Source organism: Felis catus, chromosome C2 (genome assembly GCF_018350175.1).
Source record: "Felis catus isolate Fca126 chromosome C2, F.catus_Fca126_mat1.0, whole genome shotgun sequence".
In the NCBI taxonomy this organism is placed as follows: Eukaryota; Metazoa; Chordata; class Mammalia; order Carnivora; family Felidae; genus Felis; species Felis catus.
In genome coordinates, this window is record NC_058376.1 from 104,570,074 (window position 1) to 104,593,502 (window position 23,429).

Here is a 23,429-nt window from a genome sequence, read left to right on the forward strand (position 1 = left end):
TGTCCTTGTTTCCATATTAGCTGGCATTGAGGATTTAGTTATAATGTTAGACTCGATGTTTCTCATTTTTATGCTGAGCATACAAAAACCTTTGTTTTTTTTCTTTATTTTTATTATTTTTTTAAGATACTGGACAAGATTTGCCAGCTATTTTAAAGAAATGTTTTTCAATTTTTAAAATTAATGAAGTCAGACCAGGAAGGAGGCACACTTGGGTGTTGAAGGAACTGGATGAACGAAACACAAAAAAACAATATGAGTAGTTTTTCTTGACCATTTCAGGTTTTATCCATAAAACATTTATGCGTTTCCACAAACAATTTTATGAGTCATTAAAGATTTCTGGCCTAGATTCCATTATATTTTTAATAATAGTTCCTTTAATTTTGACCTTTTTAAATTAAAATTTTATTTTGGGGGGGTAGAGGGGGGGGAGAGAGAGAGAGAGAGAGAGAGAGAGAGAGAGAGAGAGAGAAAGCTAGCATGCGAGCAGTGGGAGGGGCAGAGGGAGAGGGAGAGAGAGAATCCCAAGCAGGCTCTGTGCTAACAGCACAGACTTAGTTCAATGTGGGGCTTGAACTCATGGAACCAGGGGATCATGATATGAGCCCAAATCAAGAGTCAGATGCTCAACTGACTGAGCCAGGCACCCCTAATAATAGTTCCTTTGAGCAGCAAATAACAAATAATAGCTACCATATTTTGCTTGTGAAAAAATAAAGACGATTCTAATGTGATGCTTTGCAGCTATAGCCACAGCTCTAATAATAAAATATTCTACGAGGTTAAATTAATTGCATGTTGAAAATTTAGTGGTTAAGAGTACTAACTCTGGAGTCAGAGAGGCTGGATCTGCCTCCTGGATCTTCTACTTATCACCCCTGTGACTTTGGACACACTACTCAGCCTCTCTGGTTGCCCTTTTCTCATCTATAAAATGGGGTTAGTCCTTAGCTCCTCCTGTTATGAATTTTAAATGAGATAATATATGAAAGATGCCTTGAACAGTGCCTGCCACATGTAAACACCCAATGAATTATAGTTATCATTGTTATCATTATCATGGTAGCAAGGGAATAGTGCCACTTCTCACAGCAGCTGCCAAGCTTATGTCTAAAATAGTGCATATGTTTGCATTTCACTCTTTGGAAAAATAGCTACAATATAAATTCCTACCAAATTTTAAATCTGAGGTAGAGTTGCTAGAAATGATATTTAACTTACCAAAATTAATTGCCAGAACTCACACACAATACTATAAGTTTCAGAAATTCACTTATGAAATTATTAATTATAAACAGATTGAAATGAAATTAGGTGTCCACAAAAAGCTTAGGAGGACCCCCAAACAGTCCAGAAACTGTAGAAATTCTAACACTCCTCAGGAGGTGGTTTCAAACACCTGAGGAGAAGACAGAACATGTGGAAGACTTGGCCGGTATCAGAGAGCTCCCTCAAACACCAAAATAAACAGGAACAGCTAAATGGTGATACATTTCACAGAAAGCTTAGGAATATGCCAAAGCACAAACCAGACCCAGCAAAAACTACGAATCCTCACAGGAATGCTTAAGTCACCTAAAATAAAACCAGAACCCAAGGAAGAAGACCTGGCAGCTATCGGCTCCTATAAATACCAGAAGACCCAGTGGAACAAATAAATGATGATTATGTTCACAGAAAGCTTAGGAACATTTGAAAGCTGAACCCAGAACCAGTAGAAATTCTAGCAGGTGTCAGGAGGCTACTGAAAACACCTAAAGTGAAACCAGAACCTTGGGAGACCTGGTAGGTATCAGAGAATTCCTACAAACACCAACAGGACTAGAGGAATAAACAAGTGGTTGTGACATCCACAAAAAGCTTAGAACAGTCCAAAGCACAAATCATAACCATTAGAAAATCTCAGAACCCTTGGGAGACCGCTGGGGACAACTGAGGAAAAGGCAGACTCCATACAAGATCTGAAGGCATCAAAGAGCTCATAAAAACACCAAAGCAAGCAATACAACCAGAGAGCAAAAGCAACCAGAACTCCTTCTCTCCCAGATGGAAATGTGGAAAGGTGAAAACCTCACTCAGAGCTATCAAGAGTTTGTTTGGAATACCTAGGAAAAGTGGACCCAGTGGAAGACTCAACAGGAACCAAGGGCCTTACGAAAATCACACAACAAATGGTGGACCCTTAGAATATAAGACAATCAACAAGAAGCTCGGGATAGCTACCAGCTGTCCCAGGGAGAATGTGAATTAGCTGAACCAACAATCAAGAGACTTCTGAAAACTTCTGTGGAAAAGATTGAACCTAGAGAAGACCCAATGGGCACCAACAGACAAAACTCCTAAAGAAAAGAACCCAGGAGAAGACTTGACAGGTGTCAAGAACCTCAGGACAGCTCCAAAGCAGAAGTGGGAGTTGTCAGAAAATCCTACAGGCATGAAAGAAAACCTTAGGAAAACTGCTAAGATGCAGCCAGTAGAAGAGTCAGAAGGCATTACGATACAGCAACTCCAAATTTTAAAAGCTTCCTCATAACCTTACTTAGGAAGGATTCAGATACATCAGAGAGATTATAAGAAAAACCTAAAATAGCTATAATAAAAGATGTTAAAAATACTCAGGAAAACCAAGTAGTAGAGGGGCACCTGGGTGGCTCAGTTGGTTGAGCATCCGATTTTGGCTCAGGTCATGGTCTCACAGTTCGTGAGTTTGAGCCCTGCATCGGGCTCCATGCTGACAGCTCAGAGCCTGGAGCCTGCTTCAGATTCTGCGTCTCCCTCTCTCTCTCTGCCCCTCCCCTGCTCATATGCTCTTTCTCTCTCAAAAATAAATAAACATTAAAAAAAAAAGAAAACCAAGTATTAGGAAAAGATATTAGAACATACACGGGATGGTGTACATATTTTTCAATCAAAAGAAAATGTAGAAAGCCACACAACATTAAAAAAAAAAAAACACCAAAAGAAAACCTGGAGCCAATAGTTATTAGTACTGTATCGAAACCATCAAGAAAAAAGAGAAATGCACTTGAAGACTTCAAACAAAAGACATGAAGTTTGGAAGATGACTATAGTGGATTTGAAGAAATGTTTGATTCGGTGCACAAAAGTAAGGATGGACCAGATCTCAGCCAAGAAAACTCTTGTAGTCCTTGTGAATATGAATCCAAAATTAATGCCTGTCAAACTGAAGATGTGTGGCCTAAGAACATGCAAGATGGAGTTACTCAAAGAACAAGATTTACCCTAAAAAACATAAAAGTTTCAAGAATCTAAACACTTGCCTAGTCCAACAGGTAATGTGCAGAGATGAATGTAAAGAAATATGAGGTTAATTTTCAAGCAAAGCTGAGTCAGCATTGTCCCTATATCCCAGACACAGATATAGAACTCTAGAGTCTCAGATGCTTATGTCAACAGAAATACTTCAAATAAAGAAAAATTAAAAGAATACTGTGAAGAGCTTCCAAGAGAAAAACTCAGAAGATGGAGCTATGGAAAAAAGACACAGACTGTAACATCAGAGGAAGAAGTAAACTGGTGTAAATCTATAGGAATCTGACCATTTAGCTAGCTCAACAGGGGTCATGCACATGGAGAAATGTGACAAACCAATGAACAGTTTGCAAGAAAAAAGCTAAACCTACAAATGAAGAGAAGATACTTTTAGGACCCAGGAAAATAATAAATATTAATTTTGATCTGGTAAAATCTTTGGTCAATACATAAGAAAAAAATTCTCACAAACCAAAATAAAACAGGTGTTAACGTGGAGAGTTCTAATCCTTTCTCTGATGAAACAAACGTAGCCAACAAAGAGGCAGAAGATAAAACTATTCACAGTTCCTTAGATAAAATCTTAAACACTACAGTAGGGATTCTTCAAGATCATCTAGAGGCAGGAATAAAAGAAATGTAAAGTTAGAGGTACTGTCTAATCTACTCAGTAAAACTCTGATACTACATACAGAAGTTCAAAGCCCATGCAGAAATCTGTAAGAATGTAAAAGATACAGCAATCAATGGTAAATCAAACTATCCTTGAGGTCTAAAGGCTCAAATAAGTTCCTCTCTATAAGAATAGAAGGATATGATCTTTTATCTAGCATAACAAGTAGAATGTCTGTGAGCAAGAATGAGAAGAAAACAGTTAACTATTCCTCAGATAAAATGACAGACACAGAGGAAACCACAAAGATGCCTGTGAGGAAAACCTAGAAGCATAAAGATATAGCAGTCAATGGACAAATAATGTCCTTGAGGTTTGGAAGCCAAAATAAGGTCCCTGTCACTACTAAGATTCAAGGGTCTAATTCTCTGCCCTTATAAATATAGCAGAGGGCACATTTTTAGGGGAAAGACAGGGAGAAAAGTGCTGACAATCTCTCTAGAAAATTTCAAGTGAGGAAGCAAAATATAAAAAGGTAAATCAAGAATTACCGTTTGAGATCCAGAAAAATGAAAATTCTTTCTAGAGAGATGCAAAGATACGATCATTTGCTCAGTGACAAGATAAAATCTCTACGGATAAGAATGAAAAATATGTTTACAGTCCTTCCATGAATAAAAAGGAAAACTACCTGGCTCAAAACTGGAAACCAAGAGAAGTCAGATGCCAACAGAAAAACAAAGAAAACACTTCAGAAAAATAACATTTATCAAAAGAAGAAACTGTGCAAAAGGCCAAACCATAACCAGAGTGATACTAAATCACAGAAAAGAGAAACTTGGAGTCCTACAAGCTGTGTTTCAGTGAAAACATCTACTGAGAATTCAAAGCAAGATAATAACAACATACAAAGAAAGAAAATAAGAACCAGGAGAAACCAAGACAATGAAGGTGCTTAGCTAAGAAGTTGAAGAGGAAAAAAAGTGATAATCTTTAGGTTGATGGCAAACATAAATGTCCGTCATAGTATAATTTTTGTCATAAAATTTAAACTGAGGGCGGCCTGACTGGCTTAGTCAGTGGAGCAAGCGACGCTTGATCTCAGGGTTGTGAGTTCCAACCTCACATCAAGTGTAGGGACTACTTAAAAATAAAATCTTTTTTTTTTTTTTAAGCAAATTCTGTAAGTAAAAGAAAATAAATAAAATTAGGTTCTATATGTATTTAAATATAATCAAAGTATTGGTTTTATTTGACATTTGATTACTTTATAGGCAAAATTTTAAAAAAGGAATTAAGACATCCTTTCCTTCATAAAGATGGAAGGATGTCTTAATTATTTTTTAAAAATTTTCCTCCATCTTTATGGAGGAAAGGATATCTTAATTCCTTACAGTTAGCTGCTTGTTGATTCATTCTTTGTTGATAAAATACCTTCCCTTAGCTTTTCATCTTTTACCAATGGATGAAAGGAGAATGAAAAAGTAAATTGTAAACTAGTGAGGTCAGATATAAACTTGCCAAATATTCTATCACTGATTCGTTGTCAGCAACTTACAGTTTTGCAGAGATGGTTAACGCTGGGCTGCTCAAAATAAAACAATTCATCATTGTTTCTTTCAATCTGGAAATCCAAATTAATTATGTTCATAAAATTTTTACAGAAATCAGTACAGAACATTGTATAAATCTGAGCACCATCATGTTTATAACATAATAAGTTCCAGCTATGAACTGTTTCCTTTATTAATTCCACTTGAGAGAAACTGTATACATAAAGTACATTAAGGTACTTAGCATATTGTCTTTTAAACTGTCGAGGCCATTTCCTTAATATTCCCTTCAGCCTTTACAATTGAATCTTGTTTTCCTTATATAGTACACCTCATGCCCTTTGGCATAATTGCCAAAGCCATTTTCCATGGTTGATTTAATGGCCTCTTAAAACTGTCATTCTATCTCAAGAAGACATTATCCCCTTTGTTATGATATTGAACACCAACAACAAAATTGCTTTTAAGCAGTAGATTATTTTATATGTGTGTGTGTATACACATGTATAATTATATAATATATAAAAATATAAACAGAAAATAGTCATGTCTTTAAGCAACTGGTGATTTTATACATACATAAATATATACATATATACACATATGTATACATATATGTGTGTATATGTATATATATGTGTATATATATATACACCTGTGCTCTGACCTATATATAAAAGATTGAAAATAAGTAAAATCGTCATATCATGAATTATTTTCAAGTGAGAGAATAACTTTTCTACATTAATGTTTTTTACATTTCTATTCTCTACTAGTTCTATGTAATAAATAATTTCCAGGTAATGTCTATAAAACTGAACATCTAAATACTGCCTGTAGTACCTTAAAAATATTTCTATCCAGATATTTTAGCAATGTGAATACACAGGTTCTGTATTAACGTGGTATGTTATATATGTGTTTGCGTTACCATGAAACACATTCATTCATCGTTAATAAAAATAGTTTTTAAGAATTTTTTTCCCACAAAATTGTGCTTGGTAAATCAATGAAGTGCAAGAAAAACACAGAGTCAAACTCATTTTTATTAAATGAGGGATGTGCATAAAAGCTTGTGTGATGACTAGGAAAAAAACCAAACGTAGTTTGTTGTAATTTTAAAATTTAGTGTAATCTCCTTCATGATTAGTGTTACGTTACAGACATTCTGAATTTTAGGGAGAGAATTGTTCCATAGTTGATACAAAGGAAATATACTTGATTCATATTATAAGTATATTTTTACAAGATTTTGTTGCAAAGGTCAAGATGTTAGTAATAGCAACAACATACAGGATGGATATATATATGGATATTTATGTAGATGTTTCAGATATGGTGAATTTGAAGAAGTGTCTAAAACAGTGTACCCTCAAAGGATAAATAATTTAAAAGATTAAGGCAACTTTCCAGTTTGTTTGAATGGTGGGTAGTATTGATAGCCACACGTAAAACTAAGATTTATAGTGTTTGACTAACGTGAATATACGCAATTATTCAATATGCTATGATTTCATTAAATCTTGTGCCATTGTCAATTCACCTAGTCTCAACTCATTGTTTTGCCAACTCACAGCTTAAGACTGCTTATAAATAACAAAGATACACATTTCATATTTTAATACATACCATATAGTCACACATCTGATACAATTTACAGAAAGAAAGATTTTAATGTTTTTCTATGCTTTAATACACTTCAAATGATTTCAATGACAGGGTCATTAGCTTTTAGAACTTTAGAGTAAACCATTCTGTTCTATTACAATTCAGACATTTTAAGATTTCTTAGAACTGCCAGACTTTTTCTATTTGCCTTTAAAAGTTTAAATCATTTTCTCACATTAATTTCTCAATTAAATCATTTCTCAAGTTAATCAAATCATCAGTTTCTTCTAATACAATTTCAGGACTGTCAAAGTTTTCGATCATAAAATCAGTGTTTCTAGGTACATATGTGTGGTTCCCGTGTAAAATCTTTCTTAATAACACTCATCTTTCCACAAGCAGAGAAACCTTTTGTTTCCTACTTTTCATGACAATCATAAAGTATAATAATTATATGGTATACAATGTGTATATTGTACATAGACAATATACATATGTACATTATACATATGCATTTTAATATATTATTTTAAATTACCATTTGCTTAAAGGACATTTCATAGGATGGTGGAACTGATACAATGACATTTATTTTTTTCTTAGGATAGGTTGACTAAATCCTTCTGTAGTACGTTACTTGCACAATTATGGCTTTGAAGAGAAGTCACAAGTCACAAGTTCTTATGTTTTGTATCATGTTGTGGAATGTATTTTAAAATAGAGGGAAAAGTGCATGACATCATGCTTCATGGTACGGCATACGTGTATCAATCATTTCTACATATAACTATGTGGTGAATGACACAATTAAGACCTAGACTACACAATCTATAGTTATTACAAAAAGTTATATGTTATGACACAGTACTAAAAATAAAATATATTCATCTCAAATAGTGAAAATAAGATATCCGTCATGTGTTTTATGTCACATATGTTTTCTCGTTTGACCATGCCTCCTTTCTTCTCCCATTGTAAATGAAATAATGTCCAACATTTTATTAAACAATAATGGCAATTTAGGCCATTAAGACCTAAAAAAGAGGAAAAGACGATTATCATGTCATTAACTGCACACACTCCTGATACGTCCAATCCATGGTAAAAATATAAAAATAAAAGACAAATAAATATAAATATCTTCTCAGTAATTGAAAAATCAAAAGCCCAACTGTACCTTATTACAAATACGGTCTTCAATATACCTAAATGCTATATCTTCAATAGGTACACCCCCTAACTGGATATCCTGGGTATTCCTCATCAAATTGTGAGCCATCAGCTGTGACTATACTTGGCCAGGAAGATAGCAAGGTTTTTTTTGGTGGAGGGTGGGTGCTCTCCGTCAGGGAGGGATTCAATCATACCTAGGAGCTGATCTCCCCGACCGCGCGCAGCAGTCTCCAGTGGTGGCTCACCCCCACGGCTCCTAGCCCTTGGCTTACCTTCGGAGACCGTGACCTGTCTGGGCAAGAGGGAGAGGTATGGAACTGCGTCCCTCTCCCTTCATCCCTAAAGGCTGCTACCTTTCTCCCGACTCACGAAAGGGCTCACGTGTTCTCTTTGATTCGGAAAGCAGGCACTTACGAGTGAACACAGTCTGAGCAGAGGCTGAGGGTAGGGACGGTCTTCGAAGTTGCGCTCCTGGGTTGTCCGCTGCTGTGGCCCCCGCCGCGCGCGCCTAACGTTTCCTTGAACCGAATGAAACGTAGGGAAACTTAAGATCTCGGGGGGGGGGGGGGGGGGGAGGAACGGGGCGGGGGCGGGGGGGAAACGGGAGTGACTCCAGCCCAGTCGCCGAGCGACTGGCGATTCGGCCCAGGTACCAGGCGGGGTCTGAGGCAGTTGGCGGTGGCAGGTACCACCTCGGCCGTTGCGTCCCACCCGCAGCCCACCTAGCCCCGTTCTGTCCGCGCGGTCCTCGAGCGGCCGTAGACGCTCAGATGAGCGGGAAGCGGCCCTCCCCGCCGTCTGACTCCCCGGCGCCGCCGCCTCGTGGGCGGCCAAGCACCGACACGGGCAGCACGACCTCCCCGGGGCTGAGCTGCTGCAGCCGCATGGACTCCTCGTAGGTGGGCAGGTACTTGACCTCCTCGTAGCTGGGCAGCTGCAGGAAGACCGGCGAGACTACGCGAAGCTCGTGCTCGGAGGCGCAGGAGGGGGCCGAGCGCCCTCCGCCTCCCCGGCCCCCGCCTCCACTGTCCAGCAGTGAGTCCTGGGAGCCTGCAGCCGCCTCGTCGCGCATTAGCGCGGGCGAGTCGTCGTCGTCGTCGGGCGGCCCCGCGGCCCCCGGCGGCCCCGCGCCCCCCGGCGGCCCGGGCCGTGCTTGCCCGGGCCGCGCCTGACCGCGCGGGTACCTGCGTGGGCTGGGGCAGATGATGCGCTGCAGGAAGTAGCCGATGGCGAAGAGCACTAGCAGGATAAGCAGCCCCGAGAGCTTGCGGACGAACCAGCCCACGTTGTCGAGGAAGGCGTGCAGCGGCAGCTTGCAGCAGCGCACCGCTGTGGCGTTGGCCGCGTCGCAGCAGCGCTCCCGCTCGCCACACGCCAGGTCCGCGCAGCCCCCGCCGCCCCGCGAGGGCGCCACGAGCGCCAGCGTCAGCAGTAGCAGTAGCGGCAGCAGCGGCGGCGGTGCGGGCGCCACCGACAGGCCCTCGGCTGTGACCCCGGGCCCCCACATGGCCCGCGCAGACCGTTGCTAATGTCCCGGGCGGGGGTTGGGGGATCCGTCTGTCCGCGTGTCCGTCGGCCCCTCCCCGGGCGCTCCTCTGGGTCCAGCGCGCCGCCTCCCGCGCCTCGGCTACCTGCGGCCGGAGCAGTCTTCACTTGGCCACGCTTGGGCGGAAGGAGGAGCCCAAGGCGCGCAGAGGCTGCGGGAGGCGGCCTCTCCTCGCAGCCGGAGCGGCTTCCTGAGCTTCTGACCTTAACCGCGAGCGCCCAGCCTCCCGGGTAGAGCTCTGGGCGTTCGGAGCCGCCCAAGATGGCAGAGGCAGCCTGTGCGTGGCTGCCGTGGGCATCTTCGCCCTGGCCGTCCGCGCTTTTGCAAGCCCCCTTGTCACTCTCCGGGGCTGGAAGGGTTAACGCTCCGCGCTCCGCTCTGGAGCCCCCTGATCTTGATTAATTCAGCCGTCGCGCTCTTCCTTGCTAGTCGGGCGGGGGCTCTTGCTCGCGTAGGTGTCTCAGTTTTAAGTGATTGGATTTCCCCAGGAATGTTATTTAAATTGACTTGCGACTGGGATTCGCTTACCATCTTTCTTCTGATCTTTCTGATTAAAAATGGATGATGTCCATTAATGGCTAGCGCAGCCCCGAAGCCGTCCCAGAGCTTGGGGGCTGGGGACCGCCGGATGGTTCTGGGCAGATCCGTGGGACTGTGAAGCTGCACTCCACAAGACCTCCCGAACAGAAAGAATTCCCGGGAGAGGCTTAGGTCAAGGCACCACAGAAGTATCCCCTGGGAGGCAGGGGAACCCTCTGCCAAGGTGACTCTAGTTGACCAAAGAGAGCATAGGGGCACGTATTTCCCCAGCGGCTCATCCGATAAGTCCCCCACTGCACCCAAGACACAAAGCATGGATTTGGGTTTCGGTGTAGAAGGAGGCCTCTTCCCTAGCGTGAAACACATCTGTGAAATGTCAAAGGGGAGTTGTAAGTGGTTGGCACCGTTCCTGAGCATTGATCTGCGTATAAGGGTCTTTCTCAAGGTTATTCTTGTTTGCAAAGTTTGTCTTTAAAGGACGTCTGTGCTCTCACTTAGCACAGGGGACGAAAGACCTGTCCTTGAAGTCACTACTCCCTGGGGATGACCCTTAGTGCACGGGAGGGAGGAGAGTTACCGCGGTTCCTGACCAGTAAGCAACTTATCTGATGGGTGATGGCCTCAAGAAGCGTCTTAGAGTGACACCATGGAGAAGCCAGGAACTTGTGCTTTTATTAAGGCAGATTGAAACAGTTATCTTTTTAGGATTAGAATTTATTCATTTCTTCACCCCTTAAACACTAGGACCCCTAGAGAAAAATCAAACAGGAAATTCCATAGTCAATGAGAGAAAAAAGTAAAAGCAAAGGAAAATATAGAGACAAGCAGGATTCAGATGTAGGCCAGATAAAAGCAGGTTTTTCTCAGAGTAAGTCACACTGTATCTCCCCAATAGCCTTATGAACCAAGGTTAGGGGTGGTCGTTTGATTTAAACAGGCCATTTGCCCTGCCTAAATGAAAACATTTAAAATATTTCTGCTCCTGGGAACACCTTACTTTGCCTTATACTCTAAAACAATCCTTTCTGCTTCTGGAGAAGCTTGGAAATGCCACTGCCAAGTTTCATGTGACACTTGGTTGAGCACAGGTCCTTCTTTCTAAGCTCTCCTAAAGCCACATTTCTCTGTACCCTGGTCTATTTCTCTGTACCGAGTCATTAAAACTATTTGGTAAAGCTTGATTATCAATGGGTTTCAAATCGTAGTCAGATAAAGGAGTGGAAATGATTCATTTTTAAACAATGAAAATTGCATTATTCTTTTATTCACTCTTCCTCTTTTTTTTTTTTTTTTTTTTGCCAGATTTACATTGAACATTTTCTATATTCAAGGAACTCTGCTAGATGTTTGCTGTTATGGGGGAAAAAAAAAGGATTCCTCCACTGGCATTGAGTAAACCCAGGTCTGCACTCCCATTTGCCATTAAATGGAGTGAAGGAGAGACTCCATAAAGGGCAACAAGTGGCAGTTTCCCCTTTGGTCATGACTTATTCTTATTTCCCAGAGAAAAAACAAATTGACAATTTTAAAGTAAGTTCAAGAATGAAGGCAGTTCATAGTTTGAGATGGGCTTTAGTTACGAAATTGAAAAAAATGTAAAGACCTGTTTGGGTCTTTATTATCTGATCTTTTAGGATTTCTGCTAGTAGTAGTAGGAACAATGACAAAAATTAAGGGGGAGTGGCGTGACTGGTGATACGTAGGTGAAAATGCCTTATTGTTATTTTGAAATTACTAAACAACAGCATTTGAATGGTTTAATTTCTGTCTGCCTTTAAGGAGTTAGAATTTGTTTGCATAATATTAGGACAGAGTAGAAGATCAACATAGATCTTGTATAAAATAAAACACTGGCAGAGTTAATTGTATGAAAACAAAGAAAAGGATGAGGTCTGCAAAATGAGTATGAAATGGACTTTTGCTTACTTTTTTTCTTTCCAAATTGATAGCCTCAAAATACCATCCATTAAAGACCCTCTACAGAAACTGGCGCCTCTGTATTTCTTCTCTGACCTCTCAGTCTCACTTGATTCATTTTTATTTGTAATGTAATTTATCGCGTACAACCTTTCGAAGGAACAAAAAGAAACACTATAGCTTTAAAAGCTCCAGAAGAGACATGATCTTTATTACTCAGCGTCCTTATTCTTTATATTTGTTTAACACACAAATGAGTGGGGGCAGACTTGGCTCACAGATAGTTATAAATTCCAGTTAGTGAGGAAGATAGCATATAGTTCTATGTCCCATAGAATACCTGAAAGATAAAGGAAGATCGTAATGTAAAAATTAAAAGGAAACCTAATTTTGTTGAAAATTGGCACCGAGTTGGGTGTAAATAAGTGTGTGCAAGAGAAAAAAAACAGACGGAAGGGGGGTGGGAACTGACTTTTATCCAAAAAAAGACTGGTCTCGGAGTATAGCTTGATAGCAGTTAAGAACACTAACTTTTATCTTGCCATAGTGCTTAAATAATATTGTTCGAAAATTTTATCCTCCTCATTTATTTACACTCGTATGAATGAATGTCAAATTAGCGCTACTTTTCAACTTTTTAAAACAGAAGAAAGTAAACAGGATGCAACAAAACTGGCCGCTGTCCTACCTGCGCTTCTGGGAACTGTCCCAATAGCTTGAGAAAGATTGGGTGGCCTCATCATGTAACTTTTTGTTCTATCACGTGATACCTGGTCCAGAAGGGAGTTTCTCTGATGTTCACTGACAAGGAGATGTGCCTTCCAGCTTGGGAAGCAGTTGTTTTGCCCTTTTCACGTCCCTTCTTCAAAATGTCTAAACATGGGCAGTTGGGACCTTGGAAACCATCCAATCCATAAGAAATCTTTATTCAGAGTGTGCAACATATTTCCTTACTATTAACTTGTTATTAAAATTGATTTATTAACCTTCTCATTTTATGGTTTCCCTCCATTTGCAATATGTTCTCCCTGAGCAACAGTTAATTAAGGATTTTATTGTAATGCAGCATATATTTACATCAATGTGCTTATATAGAAATAATTTGTGATCTGAAATAATCTGCTTTGACGTTCTTTTCAGATCGTATTTCTTTGATTACTTATTTAATAAATATTTAATGAGGGCCCTCTCTGAGTTAGGAGATGCTGTATTCTGTTGTGGGGATTCTATAAAGTCAAACTCTTCCCTGTCCTCACAGAGCTTACTGGGGAGGGGAGAAAGAACAACAGACACTCATCAGTTAAATTAATGAATCACTAATTCCAACAATGGTCAGTGATTATAAAGGAGTTTAGCTTGCTCACGTTTTTTACACTGGAAACATGAACTGGAATGGGGGGTGGTGGAGGTGTCAGCAGGAGAGTCTTCCCTAAGAAATAGCTCCTTGAGGGGGTGCCTCAGTTGGTTAAGCATCCAACTCTTTTTTTTGAATGTTTTGTTTATTTTTGAGAGAGAGAGAGAGAGAGAGAGAGAGAGAGAGAGAGAGAGAGAGAGAGAAATGGAGTACGAGCAGAAGAGGGGCAGAGAGAGAGACAGGCTCCAGGCTCTGAGCTGTCAGCATAGAGCCCGACATGGGGCGCAAACTCATGAACCAGGAGATCATGACCTGAGCCGAAGTCAGACACTTAACCAGCTGAGCCACCCAGGTGCCCCAAGCATCCGACTCTTGATTTCAGCTCAGGTCATGATCCACAGTTCGTGGGTTCAAGCCCCAGGTCTGGCTCTGCGCTGACAGTGCAGAGCCTGCTTGGGATTCTTTCTCTCCCTCTCTCTCTGCCCCTCCCCTGCTCTCTCTCTCTCAAGAATAAATCAATTAAAAAAAAAATGGCTCTTTAAGAAAAGACAAGGTGAAGAGGAAAGGTGTGTTCCAGGCAGAGGAAACTGCATGATGACAAGTTCCCAAGGTGGGAAGACAATTCACCGTCATCTCATGCTTGGGGACAAAACCTACATAATTTCTACCTCAACGTTGATATACTCACCTTGATTAGCTTGAAAGAGTCAAGCCGTCTCTTCCTGTTGTTCAATTTTTAAATCATATCTGGTTCTCTGCAGGGTCTGTAACAGGTTGTGTGATTATAGTTACTTCTGTAGTCCGAACAGTTTCTTCTTGCACCAGGAAAGTTCCAGCAATGTTTCCTATCCTCTCCACCTCCACACCCCTGACTTGGAATGAGGTTTGGATTTCCTTTCAACTCTATGAGTTGGCAGCTTGCTGACAAAAACGCTTCTTCAAGCCAAATGCTTGAAGCAGGAGAAAAGTCAAAGTGAGATGTTTGTATCTTTTGTTCAAATTAGATGCACAAGGAAATAGAAATCTTTCTCCCAGGCTTGAAATTGGAAACAAAATGTTGAGTACTTTCAAGGCCTTAAGAAGATACTAACATCTACATTTGTATTTGATCTTTCAGCTTTTCAGAGCACTTCCGTGTGCATTGTTTTGTTTTCTCCTCACTACATTCCTGTGTGATGGGCTGAAGTTATTCTTATCCCCTTTTCCAGGTGAAGAGAGGTTAGAGCCAGAGCAAAGGGGTGGCTGTGCTGAAAGTGGAATCCAGGGCTCCTCGAAGAGGGTGAGTAAGCATCTTACTCCCTGACTTGGGCATGGCTCAGGGGCCTCTGTGGGGGAGGCACTTGTCATCTCTCTGACAATCCCTGCTGCGATGAGAGACCAGCCAATTTATAAGGAAAATGAAGGTTGAACTGGATTGTGTTCTAGACCGTGAATACAAGACTCTTCTGAGGAAATAATTTCTGTCACTTTTTTGGCCATTTTCAGTAACACATTAATAATGATTTAGATAATATGACAGGCCAGCCATTTTTGTATGCATTTCTGTAAACAAAAAAGAAATTCCCCTCCTCCATTGTGTTCCATTCTCTATACATGAACTAAGTCGTCCAGTGCTCATCAATAATGCTAAGTTAGGGGCGCCTGGGTGGCGCAGTCGGTTAAGCGTCCGACTTCAGCCAGGTCACGATCTCGCGGTCCGGGAGTTCGAGCCCCGCGTCGGGCTCTGGGCTGATGGCTCAGAGCCTGGAGCCTGTTTCCGATTCTGTGTCTCCCTCTCTCTCTGTCCCTCCCCCGTTCATGCTCTGTCTCTCTCTGTCCCAAAAATAAATAAACGTTGAAAAAAAAAATTAAAAAAAAAATAATAATGCTAAGTTATATGCTTGAAAAAGTAAGGCTATACTGGGTTCTGAAACACAAAATGACTATACAATGTTATTTATGAGTGGTGTAGCCTTCTAAATTTAAATTTTGCTTTATAGCAATTTATCAATTTCTCATAGCAAGTTTTCTCTCTCTCTCTCTCTCTCTCTCTCTCTCTCTCTCTTTTGCTGGAGATATAAAAACTAAACCGCAAATATTATGAGATATATTTAGTGAAGCCAGAAGATCTGAAATTAGAATTCCAGTTATATCAGCTGAATGAATTCATTCTCACTCATTCTTTTTTTAAATGGTCAGATTGTTGAAGTTAGAATATATTTGTCAGTAGGTTGATGTACCAGTCAAATGCTCACATTGGCAGAAAAATCATATAGCATGAAATGAATAAGGTGAAATATTTTTACACTCCATTATTTTAACTTGAAACTAGTAATATACCCTTTGCCTCCCTTTAATTATGAGGAAATATTGGTTGTTAATGCTTTCTTCTGAATATTCTCTGCACACCTGCATCGAGTGTGAAGTGCTTGTTCTTGCTCAGCACCTTGCCTGTGACTTTATAGCTACAGGGCAGCCGGTCTAGTGTCTCTGCCTCTGAGCTAGCAATTAATCCCTCGATAGGGCTATGGAACATGTACCCAGCGTCCTGCTTCTAACGTTAAATGACACGGACAACGGTGTTCCAAGACACTTGCCTTTAAAGGCTGTCAATATAGACCAAACGTTCAAATTGTGAGTTAACAATTTCCATTGTAGATTTACCTGACTATGAATTTTAAAAGGGCCTTTTGAGTATGATCTTAATCTTCCTTTTCATTTCTATTTTCCACCCCTTTCCTTCCTGCACTCTTTACTTCAATAAGTGACTGCCTGATTCGGCTCTCCAACTCCCTGCTTTAGAGATGTTGTCCCTTCCCTTTGGCTGTGCCCTCCACCAGGAATTTTCTTTTCCCATCTCTGCAGGTCAAAATCAAATCAGATGCAACTCCAATGTCACTTACCCTCCATAATTTATACTACTCATCCCCAAGTCCACCTTCCTTATTTAGAAGTTGTTTCTTTTTTTCTAGGAATCCCCTTAACACCATCTCCCATTTGCGGCAATTCTCATTTTCTACCTCATGCTTCGGGAGGTTGTGTTCATATCTTAATCTTCAGGTTTCTAGAAATCAGTTCACAGTAGTAGGCGTTGTGTCTGTGCCTCTGTAGAACAGTGGTTTCCCATTTTTCTGTGTACTGGCACCCTTTTGACAACTTTGCAGGGCTCACCTGAAGGGTTCCCTTGCACCCACATTACCTCCCCACTCATGGCTGTGTTTTTGTTTGAATGCAACTCCTCCCGGTCTGCCTGTGTTCTATTCAAAATTCATGAGGCAAATTTCTCAAATGTTCCTGTAAGCAAGCCATCTTTCTATAGTCCTGATTTGCTGTTGGGTCACTCTTCTAACCTCCTGCAGGAAGGTTTATCCTGCTGCACACAAGTCACAGGACCCACTCTGTTCACCATTCCATGGGATAGACACCACCATACAGGTGTGGGGCTCAGATAGGACAGCATGAATTGATTAGAGTTGGGAGCACATCCATGAAGAGCTTCCAGAACTCCAAAGGGCCATGGCCACACCATGCAGGAGACTGCCTTGGCAACTTGGACACAATAGATACTGAATGCATTTTTATGGAATTAATTTACCTAAGTTAATGAACCTGTTTATATTTTCAACATGTACCCCTCTCCTAAGAAACTATTCCCTGGTTTTTCTGAAGCTGTCATTTACTGGCCATTTGCCCCCTAGGGGCCCATATGCTCCAGCTACTGGAAGACAGAATTTCACTTTTATACTGTTAACACCTGGGCCAGTCTTGGGCATTTTTGCTTTAGATCCATTTCTCACCCTTCACAGCTCTGTCCTGTATCATAGAAGGTCTGATCCCTAGAGGGTATCGGGATTCTGGCAGTGTTCAGCCAGTAGAAGATTGGAGAGGGGTAAAGGGAGAAGCTTGAGTGGGAGCCCTGGAGCTCTTTGATGGCTCCCTTCATGGCTCCCATGGGCAGGTTTGCTGTAGGTAATGCCAGCCCCCAGGCTCCTTCCTTCCCATTGTTGCTAATCTCTGGACTGCTTCACACTTTCCTGGGGGTTTCTTAGTTCTTTCTGTGTAACCAGTTTCTTGTATTTAATTTAATTCCCTCTGTTTTAAATACTCAGAATGATTTCTTTTTCTGGTTGGACCTTGACTGATACAGTGGCCTTGAACCATCTTCTACAGCTCTTGGGATGCAGTGATAACAAATGACATGAATCCTCTGATTCTATAGATTGAAGGGAGTAGTATTTCCCCCTCTGTTGCCTAAGACCAGTCCCATTTCTCCCACCCATCTACATGGAAAAGTTGGCCTCAGTTGCTAGTTGGCCTCAATTGTCTACTGCTGCACAGTAGACAGTGTTAGTACTGCTCTGTGACCTTGAGCACTGAATCTCTGTGTGTGTATTTCCCCATCTGTAGAATAAAGGATGTAATACCTACCTTACAGAGTGGTTATGAAGATTAAATGAATGGATATATATAAAGTGCTTAGAATACTGCTTGGCACATAGTGAAGTCTATGTAAGTGTTAGCTATTTTTATTTAACCAAAAAGAGTGCATTATCTTTTCTTGCCTGTTAGTTTGATTTTGAAAATGGTGAAGTACAAAGCTAATTTGTCTTAGGGCTATCATGATTTTATTAGATTTGTAACTTGTCTTCCTGAATCAGCCAAAGACAAATGGAACCCATTAACTTTGTAGAATTTAATATTTGGCCCTGAGCTTTATCATTGGCAATGCTATAAGAATTAGCCACATAAATTTGTTACTGCATTTGGAAAATGGCTGGAGGCATTATGTCTCCAATGAAATTCTCCCTTTGAATGATTACTTTTAGAATTCAGCTCAAAAAAGCCTTGTTTTCCTTATAGACTGGACCTGTTAAAACTTTCTTCTTTTTCATCATGGTTAATTATGTAAATGGCCAAGAATCCCTTTTTGCTTTGGTTGCTGGACAGCTCAGAACTAAATTTAAAGTTTAGTGACATTTGTGCTGGTCCCTCCTCTTCCCCCCCCCCACATTTATGTTTTTTCTTTATTTTAGCCTTGATTTTCTAATTCAATTTATTTTTTGTTTTGAGTCTTATTCATATTTTGCCATTTATATTTATGTAATAAGTTACAACAAATCTTTCTGGAGTAAGTTGTGATGTAAATAAATAATGCCAAATTTGTAGGGTCTTTAGAGTATGCTGCGAGCTTTTCAGTGTTACTCTGCATCACCAAGTTCCTTTAGGATGTAATCTCAGTATAAATCTCTTGGGGCACCTGGGTGGCTCAGTTGTTTGAGCATCCGACTTTAGCTCAGGTCATGATCTCGAAGTCCCTGAGTTCAAGCCCCATGTAGGCTCTGTGCTGATAGCTCAGAGCCTGGAGCCTGCTTTGGATTCTATGTCTCTCTCTCTACCCCTCCCCTGCTCGTGCTCTCTCTCTCTCTCTCAGTCTCTCAAAAATAAACAAACATAAAATTTTTTTTAAAAATTAAAAAAAAATAAAAAAGATTATACTCTTAGCTATAATATGTCTTGGGAAGTTCACGTGGTTGGTCACCTGCCCCAGACGTTTTTATTTCAGAATCAATTATAATAGCCTTTACCAAAGTCTCACAGAGGATAAGTTCTATGTGATGTTATTGTTATTTGGAAAAATCATTTTGTGGTCAAATAAGCTTGGGAAATGTCCAGTTATAGAAACCTACATGAGCTTCACTACTGCAGGATTTTTCAGAACCTTTAATTTGTTAAGGTACATTGTGGTCCTATAAGAGGGAACAATAGAAGATAGCATTTTCCTAACTTGTGTGACTAAGGAACTCCCCCCACACTCCTTCACTGCCACTTTTTTCTTAGCTGAAACTCCAGTTAATATTTTAAGAAGCTAGGTTTCTTCAGTATAGGCTAAATTCCCATGGACTGGGTTTTGCCAGGGTAACAAAGCAAGTACCACTTTTTCAGTAAATCCACAAGAAAATCTGAAAGGGCTGTTCGCCACCAATTAAGAGCATTCTGTAGAACCATGAACATTTTTATTTTTTAATTATTCTTTTAAAGTTTATTTATTTATTTTGAGAGAGAGAGAAAGAGTGCCAGTAGGGGAGGGGCAGAAGAAGAGCAAGAGAGAGAATCCCAAGCAGGCTCCACACTGTTAGCATGGAGCCCAACACAGGGCTCAAACCCACAAACCATGAGGTCGTGACCTGAGCCGAAGTCTGACACTTAACCAACTGAGCCACCCAGGCACCCCTAGAATTGTGAATCTTGAAGATTTCTTAATTTTAAAAAGTTCATCTTGTTTTAATAATAAAATCAGATTATTCAGAAGTAAATACATATTTTTAGTACAGTCCTCACTGTTTTCATCTTCAAGTCTACTAGTCTGCACAGAAATATAAAATCAATGACTATGTCACTAATGTGACATTTAAATTGTTCAATATCATGAGGCCATGAATTAGTCGTAGACAGAGTCAGACTAAAAATGAGTCTAAGAATAGAGTTAGGGGGATCAAGCTGTGAATGTAAGAATTTTTTAAATGACAGACTTGGGAAATAAAAGTAATTGCTTGTGAGCACTTTTCCATATATAAACCTCAAACAGAGGCACAATTTTATTAAGATTGACAAGGCTAATCTATAATTAAAGCAGTTTGGAAAGACATTTGCAGTGATTTACTTTTTCTTAAAGCTGAACAAAATGGATAGTGCTAAGTGGAACCGTCTAATAAGACAACATTCTGGCTGCCGGTCTTTGTTTGGTTCCAGAGAACACTGGCTCCAGAATTCCAGACTTCTCTGTTTATGTGCACATTTATTCCCAGAGAGTCAATGTTCCTTTTCCCGCACAGTTTTCCTATCATAACCAGAATCATAATCGCTAACACTTGTTTCGTGCTTAACATTTATAAAATGCTTGCACAAACATCATCATGTTTGTTATAACAAGATGGATGAGGAAGTGTTAATAGGGACAGTTATGTGGGTGGTCAGGAGTTGAAGGTGTGGAGTCAGACAGACCTGGGTTTATCTGGCTCTACCATCAGTTCTACAGTCTTGGACAGGTCACCTAACTACCCAAAACCTCCGTTTCCTCCTCTATAAATGGAAGTAATAATAGTAAATAATAGTAATAATTTATAAGGTTATGTGAGGATTAAATGAGATAATTCAAAGTGCTTGATATATAGTAAGTGCTCAATAAATAAATTATTTTAGAAGATGTAGAAGAAAATGAGATTCGAGAGCGGTTTGTTCAAGGTCACAGAAAAAAAGAAGAGCTAAGATTTGAACTCTGATCTTGTTATTTCCAGTAGGGCTTGGAGATCCCTGCCTGCCTGGTGAACTCCCACCTAAAAAGGCTGTAGCATGTAACCTACCACAGCATCAGTAGAGAGGGTGTGCCGGGTGGTCTAAAGTACAGAGCTTTAGAATTAGGCAAGTGTGAGTTCATATCCAAGTGGTGCCATTTATTAGCTCTGTGAAATTGGGATAATGGGACATTTTCAGGATCATTGTGAGAATCCAGTGAGATGATGTACTTAAAGTTAACTGGTACATGATAGGCTCTCGGCAGATGTTGGTCATTGCTGAGAAGTGACGTGGAGTCAGGGAGTCTCTGTATCAATCTGGACTGAACAAGAATCACCCCACTTCTTGCCCAGTAGGGTAAAGACTTAGATTTGTATTTTAATCCTTCTACCCAGATATAAAGAAATAGAAAGGCTTTCTCATCCCCATTATTTTTTAACAACCTTGTTTATAAAATTTATCTGCATAATCCAAAATAAAATATTAAAGCTCCTTAATAGGCTCTTAAGAGTAACATTTTGGCAAGCTCTTCCGAGCATGTTTACTGCATCTTGGTTTGTAGTTACAGTAAGTCAATATATACTTCTAGATATAATTGGAAATTTACACTTAAATATTAGATGCTTAAAAGAACATCAGAGAGATATTCAGATAATGCCCCACTGATGTTTGATATTAACTACTGTTGATTAGGAGTAATATAACCATTTAGGTGTAACAGAAATGAATTCTGTGAGCTTGGCGAGGAGGGCAAGGAGCAGCAGCAGAGGCAAGGGGGCGAGGGGGGCGGTCAGCTCTACCAAGGAGGAGAAATGTGAGCTGGAGCTGGAAGGAGGAGTTGGGACAGGAAAAGACATAATAATGCAAATGTGGACAACAGATCTTATAGTCCAAACAATGGAATAAATGCACGTGTAATGGATTGAATGTTTGTGTCACCTCAGAATTAATATTTTGAAATCCCAACCCCAAATGTGAAAATATTAGGAGATGAGACCTTTAAGAGGTGATTTGATCATGAGGGTGAAGCCCTCATGAATGGAATTAGTGTTCTTATGAAAGGGTCCCCAGAGAGCTCCCTTACTCCTTCTCTCATGTGAGTAAGAAATGAGAAGTTGGCAATCTGCCACCCCATAGAGGGTCCTCATCCCGACTGTGCTGGCACCCTGATCTTGGATTTCCCAGCCTCCAGAACTATGAGAAATAAATCTCTGTTGTCTATAAGCCAGTCTATGGTACTTTGTTATAATAGCCCAAACTGTCTAAGATTGCAAGGGCCTGAGAATACATACAAACTATAAAATTGAATAGGTCATTGAGTTCTCACTTGGTCTATGGCAATAACCGTATATCCCTGTCTCTTGCCTCCCCTCTCCACCCCCCACCCACCAGTATAAAAGTAGGGCATCCAAATTTTTTCGACGTTGTGGCAGATTGTATTTTCCAAAGATAACTGTACTGATGTGTGTGTGTGTGTGTGTGTGTGTGTGTGTGTGTGTATGTGTGCGTATTCCATCTCATGTGCTCTTGCAATGTGACATTAACATGCCTCCCTAAAGAGCTGGAGTTTATGGTTCCTTCCTTTGAACCAATAGGATATAGAGAAGTGACTCAGGATGACTTCCAAGGCTAGGTCATAAAAGGTAATACGGTCCTCTCTCTTGGGACACTTGCCCTTAGAACCATGTTGTGAGAAACTCAGGCCGCATGGAGAGGCTTCATGTGGATTCTCCAGATGACAGCCCAAGCTAGGCCCCCAGCCAACAGCCAGCATCAACCACCAGACATGTGAATGAATGAATCTTCTGATGATTCCAGCTTCCTGCCTTTTAGTCTGACAGCTGAGGCTGTGGACACTGAGAAACAAAGCCAAGCCAGCCTTCTGTGCCCCATTTGAATTCCTGGAACTGAATTCTTATTGTTGTTCTAAGTCTGTAAGTTTTGGGGTGATTTACTACACAGCCATAGTAATCAGAGCAAATGTCTCTCCCCAGTTATTTCTGTGAATCCTTGGGGGCGTTTCAAATGTGTCTCATAAACAGTCTTCTCATGCTGTTCATCTTTGTTTCCATGCAATGGTTGCTGCTGAAGAAGCCATGCAAGGTACAATGCCTCACTACTGTCACTATTGCAAGGACCCTGGTATGATTAGAGCCAGGTTAGTCTCATTTGGAAAACTTCCTGAGTAACTGGGGAATCTTGATAGTTGTTTGAAGTAAGCTGAAAGACCATTACCTATGCCATGATTTAGTAGTTTAGGCATGTGCATATAAGTGCTCTTCTGTGTCCTTTTAAATACATAATTGGCTACTTGCTCAAGTGGGGTAGGAGGATTCAGTTGCAGTGGGAGGGTGAATCCATTCGGAGACAAACACTGCCCTTTTGGCTGGTGCCTATTCGGTGCTGGGATCTCAGCCTGCACGCTCCACAGTCCCATCAGTAGGGACCCTCCAGAGAAACTCTAGAGGGTGTGGTTTGGGAGAAAAGAGGAGCCAGAAGACCTGGTATGTGTTTTAGCAAGAAGAGCTGGGAGATCTACTACCATTTCTGTAGTATATTGGTTCAAAGGGGAAGCAC

General features: G+C 40.8%; 1 protein-coding gene across 28 annotated transcripts in view; it reads right to left on the reverse strand.

Moving 5' to 3' along the window:
- The window catches only part of CC2H3orf80 (chromosome C2 C3orf80 homolog), a 68,297-nt gene extending 58,560 nt beyond the window's left edge, over positions 1-9,737 (reverse strand). For 23 of the 28 annotated variants that reach the window (XM_045037378.1, XM_045037365.1, XM_045037364.1 and 20 more), the window contains exon 1: positions 8,638-9,737. In XM_045037378.1, coding sequence (XP_044893313.1) covers positions 8,990-9,730 — 741 coding nt within the window. In that variant the 5' untranslated portion in view covers positions 9,731-9,737 and the 3' untranslated portion in view covers positions 8,638-8,989. Of the gene's footprint in view, positions 1-5,467; positions 5,514-8,038; positions 8,085-8,465; positions 8,516-8,637 lie in introns of those variants that run through there. The other 5 variants (XM_045037390.1, XM_045037383.1, XM_045037386.1 and 2 more) reach the window with 5 other exon arrangements.
- Between the last annotated feature and the right edge of the window lie 13,692 nt (positions 9,738-23,429).